Here is a 6,502-nt window from a genome sequence, read left to right as displayed (position 1 = left end):
AGGATGAAAATTTTTCAGTTGCAATGCCATAAATAAAACTTGGGATAGTTTGCCAGATAAAGACTTCATGGGGAATGATGTCTTGTCAGAGAGACTAGAGAAACCTGCAGTTTACAACCTTAGAAGACAATCAGTAACTTGTAAGCAAGCAACAGATTTGCTGGTTTGCTTGAACTGGTTTATAGCAAGATAAGAGGCTTTTTTAACTGAGGACTTTAGAGAATGGCATATTTTCTTTAGTGAAACATTTTAACTATAAAAAAGGTAAAGAGAATTTTGTTTATAAAACCTTTTTACAGTTTATTTCCTATCATTAAGTTCTTAATATATATATATATATATAAAAATGAGGATCTGACTAAATGAATTAGGACGTTAAATGATAAAGTTCCGTCCATGTAAACAAATAAATAATTATGTACAATCTTTGGCAAAACAAGATGAAATTTCATCGATCTCACTCTCTCACATACACACTTGCAAGGAAAAAAAAAATGAAAAAGAAATTAAAAAAAACATCATAAATAATTTACACAGAATAGGAAAATTATGATACAGTCCAAATATTAACATCTTCATCCCCACACTGATGCCTCTCTCTGATAAAACAAAAAACCCTACACAGCCATTACAACCATTACATTTAATGAAGTCACCCTCCCTTCTGCTTGGGACTTGGGGATACAATTTGAAACATCAGAAGTAAGAAACCGAAACATTTAAAAACCTCATGAAGAGGATTTGGGGAAAAAAACCAAACAAACAAACAAACAAAAAAACCCAAACAAAACCAACAACAAAATAAAATCTAAAGAAAAAAAAATTGATAATATGAACACTATGAGATGTGCAATAAAGCCAGCAACTGCAGATTCTTTTCTAATGAATATAGCAACAAGATCTATTTCAAGGGAGAAAAAGTTGATTCAACATTTAGCTCACTGTGCCCTATAAGGAGGCAAAGGTACTATATTATTCCGTTAGTAAACCCATCTATGAATAAAATTACACCAGCGTGTGTTCTTTTTGTGAACAAAGCTCATACAACTTAAACAAACAAAAAAAAAAGTTAAACATGTTTATACTATTGTATATCTGAGTAACTGTCGTATCTGTTTAGAATAAACACTGGTATCCCTTCAGCATTATTTAAGAAGTTCTATATACAGCAGACATAGGTAACAATACAAAATATTAAACTTAGGGTAACTGGATATATATTAAGGTTCCACTTATAAATTCCTTATTATTATTCACTTAACTTTAAAGCATACATGAATATAACCAATGACACTATCCTTAAACTGTATACCATGCTTTGACAGTATCTACATATTGTGATATGCTTTTAAAAATAGTTTTAAAATATAATTATTTGTGAATGTATTACTGATGCATTATATGACATGCTTTAAAATAAATTATCAGAGAAGGTAGCTCAGTGTGATAATCATAATAAATACTAACAAAATATTTATAAATGGAACCTTAAATTCATACGTTACCAAATTAAGTAACAGTGGCATTGCCACCTTTTCAAAAACCCACATCAGGATTCAGGATGTCAAAGTGCTTTTTGCAGCAGAGGTGGGAAAGTGGTTCAGGTTCATTTTGCTCCACGCAGCCATGGCATATTCTTTATTACAAGGGGATGCAAAGTATGATTGAAACGGAACAACTGGAAATAATTTTTTGAAAGTCAGACAATAGTGATAGCTTCAGATGTTTAAATGAATCACTCTTCCGTTTCATATGGGAGCTTCTAGTTCAATTCTCTTTGGCCTGAATTAAGCCTCTACTAGACAATGCTTTAGGTTGCAAATTTGACATTTCTACCAACTCTAATTTTAATGGGTGTTATTAAGAGCATCCTCATCAGCTAAAGAACATCTTTTTGGATCAATAAATGTTCATAATTGATCTTTGCTTTATTATCATTGTTATTATAGATACTGTTGGTGTGGCCCTCCATTACTTTGCTAAAATTAGACCCATAGCCTTTGTGTTTCTGAAGTACAGCCCTGATCAGAGCAAGGAAGTGTCAACCATACACCTAAAAAGTTATTCAGACATATTTGTCCTCACTTCCAGAAAATGACTGATAATCATCAACCATCTCTTTTTCTCCATATATATATAAATACATTAAGTAATTACATTTTTATATGTAAACGTCATTCCTTAAAAAAAAGACAAATAAACAAACAAACACATTTTGCTACGTTTTCACTGTACAAAAGTGTTCTAATGTATCAATCTGCTTTTGCTTCAGTGGTGGGTCGGACACTCGTGTTTAAGTTTCATTAGTGCTGGCTGTGAGAAGGCACTTGGGTGGAGGGATGGCTGAGGCACTCCTGGCAGCAAGGAAGTACCTGGTGAGTGGAGCACAAGGACAGAGGAAAGGAGGTACACAAAAATAGAAACTGGGACTACCAGGATGTACTGAGGTGTCTAGGTTGCATAGCATTTACAGTACTTTGCTGGTAATGCGGCAACCATTGCTCAAGCATCTGAAAGAAATGGAAAAAAGATATTAATTGTGGTTGTTCTATTTGCTTAGGAAATCAGTCACACAAGAACAGAGCACCACTATGATACAGTACAAGGAGGCAGTATAATGTTTCCTGTCCTGCATTTTCCTATAAATATGAGGACATTTATATAAAAAAATATATGCCTATATAGATACATGTGTATGTGCACCCATGTATCTAAATGTATATTAAAAAAAAATCATATATAAGAAAACCTGGAAAAGCATTTTTCTGTATTTCAAAACATTTTGGACAAGGCACTATAGACAGACTTGCTCATTAAAAATATCTCCTCTCTTTCCTTCATGCCTCTTGAAAGAGGGGTGATCCAGAAGTAGCTCTCTGCCCGCAGGACACACTGAAATAGCCTACACAGGAAAGTGGATACTCAGAGAGAATTCTAAGTACGTATCTCACTCAGAGATTTCTATCTAATTTTTTCCAGGTGGGTAGTATTAAACATCTGGGTTTTGTTATTCAAATTGAGATTACTATATGAGCAAAGGGCATTCGTGGTATTTCAACAAAAGGTTTACTACATGCTATGATATTACAGATTGCTTTCAGTAACTAGAGGATACTTTTCATTTCCATGTTACGTGCTTGCTCCACAGGTTATCAAAGGCTTCAGCATTTTACAGACATTTCCTGTAACTAACCTCTGCATTCGTATTTGAGGTCAGAGAAATAGACCATCTCTTGAGAGAAGACAAAAAGACCTAACCGTCCACCAGCAAAGGTTGTATCATAGATTGGTCCAGAATCCACCATGACTTGTTTCCCTTCATACACTAAAACTCTGTAAAGAAGAAGATATTTTAAATTAGAGAAGGAGAATAATACAGTGTCCAATGCTAGGGGCTGGTAGCAGTTTCCAAGAACTGAAACAGAATTAATTTTAACAAGGCACCAGACAACCCAACTTCATTGTAAGGGTCGCTTCTCATCTCTATCTCACGCCCACCTGGCTGGCGGCCATAACACATAAATCAAAAGCAGTGGAGCGGTTCCATAAGTAATTTTACGCATACCATCTGCAAAAGATTTCCCAATTCTTTATTTAGAACAGACATGTCTCCTGGAATGAACTATGTCATGTACTAGATTTCATTGATAAGCCCCTGTCCCTGTGAACTCAGAGGTCAGCACAAGACCTCACTACATCACTTAGCAAAGTTGTCTTTACAGCTCTGTGAATGGCTGATTTATTTATCTTTAGGTGCAAGGGCCAACATCAGAAATTGGAAGAACCATCCCTCTAGAGTCAAACAAAACATTAATTGGAGACATGCTGAATCTCAATTTCAGATATTTTAAGAGCTTAAGGAAAGCTGGAAAGATTTGGACACAAACAGCTAGACTAATAATAAATTGGAAAAGAAGGAGAACTTGGGGAGGTTTTTTCTGCGTTTTGGGGGTTTTTGTTTTGTTTTTGTAGTAATTCAGGTATCCATCCTGGAGCCAAAAGATCGACTCTAAAGACATCTCTTCATTTTCCTTCTTTATCAGATAGACTGCAGTTCCTTGAACTGGATTCTCTACTTCTCACGGGAGCTCTTGCGATAGTCAAGGTTCTTAGGCACTCAGTCTCTTAAAATAGCCTTTGGGCCAAATGAGAAGTGATTTTATAGTCTCTTAATTAGAGCATTCTCTGGAGGAAGGGATTATGGTCCTGCTTTGATTAACAATAAATTAGTTACACAAAGCAGGATGGCTTCACATGAGGATGAACACACTTGAGCAACTTCCGAGAATTCGAGGGTTAGGGATAGATTTCTACTTAGGCAGAAAGGCACATCCAGCACTTGCTCTACCTTCAAGTTTTTGATTTTCTGAAAGGTGCACAAAGACAAGTATGAAACTGGTCCCTGAAAACAGTGTTTAATGGATGGTAAAAAGAACAGCAAAATGAATGACAGGTTTTAATCTTCATGTAACCCTACTTAACATAATTCTCAAAATTTCAAGAACCTAAAACACATGGGAAGAATTATTAATGAATTATTCATTTCACAAAAAAAAATTACACACTTCTAATCATGTTAATATTAAATTAATATTTCTGTACAAATAAAATGGTTTCATGACTATATTAGTGAAATAATTTATTTTATTTATATATCTTCTATTAAAACACCATTAAGAATGAAGGAATTTAATGCCCTGGACCATAGAATTTGTCATGCTAGATTAATCTAATGTGATACCAGTTGAAACATACTTTCTCTAACACTAAGTAGATTCTGCAAAGAAAGATATAGGTAATAGCAACATGAATGAAAAACTCAAGTTTCTTTTTGACCTGTATCCGTCAGTGCTTTGCACTACAATACTTTGATGAAAAAAAACCCAAAACAAAACAACAACTCTTTTTGTTCCAAGAAGCAGATAACTTAAAATTTGTCTACCCTTTGTCTTCACAGCCAAATGAAACTCCCCTGCTGATAAGCACAAACAAGACCTTAAGAAGCATGGGCAGACTCTGCCATATGAAAAATGTCCTTTACAGTTGCAGCAGTTAGTAGAAGATAAAATTGACGTGGACAGTTAATGCTCATTCTTTGCAACATCAGATAAAGAGCTGGGCTCTAAAAGTCATATGCCATAGCTCCTTGCTGTCTGCATTGCAGATGTGCTTATGGCTACTTCTGCAGTATCTCATATAAGCCACTATGGGAGACAGGATGCCGAAGTAGACAGACCATTGGCCTACTTCCCTGTGGCAATTCTGATGTTTCTAATTAATTTCATTCATTCCAATTCCAGAGGCTGGGGAGGAATCTCATATTCTAATCTTGCTTTGAGTTTTTCTCAGGAATTTTTAGTCCTTTTATAGAACAGCTACTGAGAAAGGATTTTTTTTCTTTAATTTAAGAATATATAGCTAATGTAAACATTGAACCATCCAGACTAAATTAAATACATCTGAAAAGGAAAATAACTTATTCTGAAGATAAAAAAAAAAAAAATCCCTAAAATACTGGAACAAACTGCCATACAAGTATCATCACTATCACTAACAAAGAAACTGATATCATAGCTCTTATATCAACAGAGACAGAAGTTTTACTACTACAAAATATAGAGGTGTAGAAATATTTCTTACTTTATTAATCCTGTTTTAGGCCTATGAATCAAATGCCACCTGTAAGCAGTATAATCTTTCCAGCCAATGTTCTTGGGATCATGCCACAAAGTACGCACCTACAGCAGGAATACAAATGCCTTATTAGAAACAGACTGTGCTCCAGTAACTGTACGCCTACTATAGCAATGGTATATGCAGCCAAAGCTTATTTGCTGCAGAGCATGCAACTGAAAATAGTATTTAACATTTGATCAGCAGACCTCTTTTACAGAGTGAGCATAATGAAAATTTTTGTCTTAAGTTATTGATCAATGGGTAATTACTCATCTGTAGTTTCATGGCTGGTGTCACTAAGATCATTACACCATCAAACCTGACTGCTGAGGAAGTCCTGCCCCTCTCTGCACAAACATACCCACACTGCCAGAGTCAATGCTACTTTTTCTGTCTGCACAAGTGACCAAAGGAGAGGGACTGCAGCTTCCACAGATGTTACTGCCTGTTGCCTGGTCATTTAAATCTCTCGCTCAGTAAAGGTCTTGTTCCTGCAAGAAGCTCCAAAGTGCAAAATTCCTATTCACATGCGAAGCCCCACTAACTTCAGTTCCAAAAGGCACAAGTTTCTTCCATGGCTGGCCCCTATTTGGAACAGCAGCAGTTTTTCTCTCTTTGTTTTCATTACTTTTCTCTTTGGCTGTAACTGGTTATTGAACTCTAAACCACGTGTAATTCAAACAAGCTGGAATGCTGAAGAACCAAGCACCAATACAGAGGTCACAAAGGATTTGCGGATAATTGAGACATCTCACTCCTTTTTCTTTAGACCACACGACATCTTCCCTTTCATACACATAATTTTTTCCATTCATAATTTTTTATA

General features: G+C 35.4%; 1 protein-coding gene across 1 annotated transcript in view; it reads right to left on the bottom strand.

Annotated features, from left to right (window-relative positions):
* Positions 1–2,229: 2,229 nt before the first annotated feature.
* Positions 2,230–6,502, bottom strand: part of THBS2 (thrombospondin 2) — a 30,599-nt gene continuing 26,326 nt past the window's right edge. The window contains exons 19-21 of the mRNA XM_010119562.2: positions 5,641–5,738; positions 3,194–3,333; positions 2,230–2,510 (exon numbers count right to left, since the gene is read on the bottom strand). Coding sequence (XP_010117864.1) covers positions 2,503–2,510; positions 3,194–3,333; positions 5,641–5,738 — 246 coding nt within the window. The 3' untranslated portion in view covers positions 2,230–2,502. The remainder of the gene's footprint in view (positions 2,511–3,193; positions 3,334–5,640; positions 5,739–6,502) is intronic.

The sequence above is a fragment of the Chlamydotis macqueenii genome, chromosome 3 (assembly GCF_036417535.1).
Source record: "Chlamydotis macqueenii isolate bChlMac1 chromosome 3, bChlMac1.mat, whole genome shotgun sequence".
NCBI lineage: Eukaryota > Metazoa > Chordata > Aves > Otidiformes > Otididae > Chlamydotis > Chlamydotis macqueenii.
Note: the sequence above shows the minus strand (reverse complement) of the source record. Positions and strands in the feature narration are given on the sequence as shown.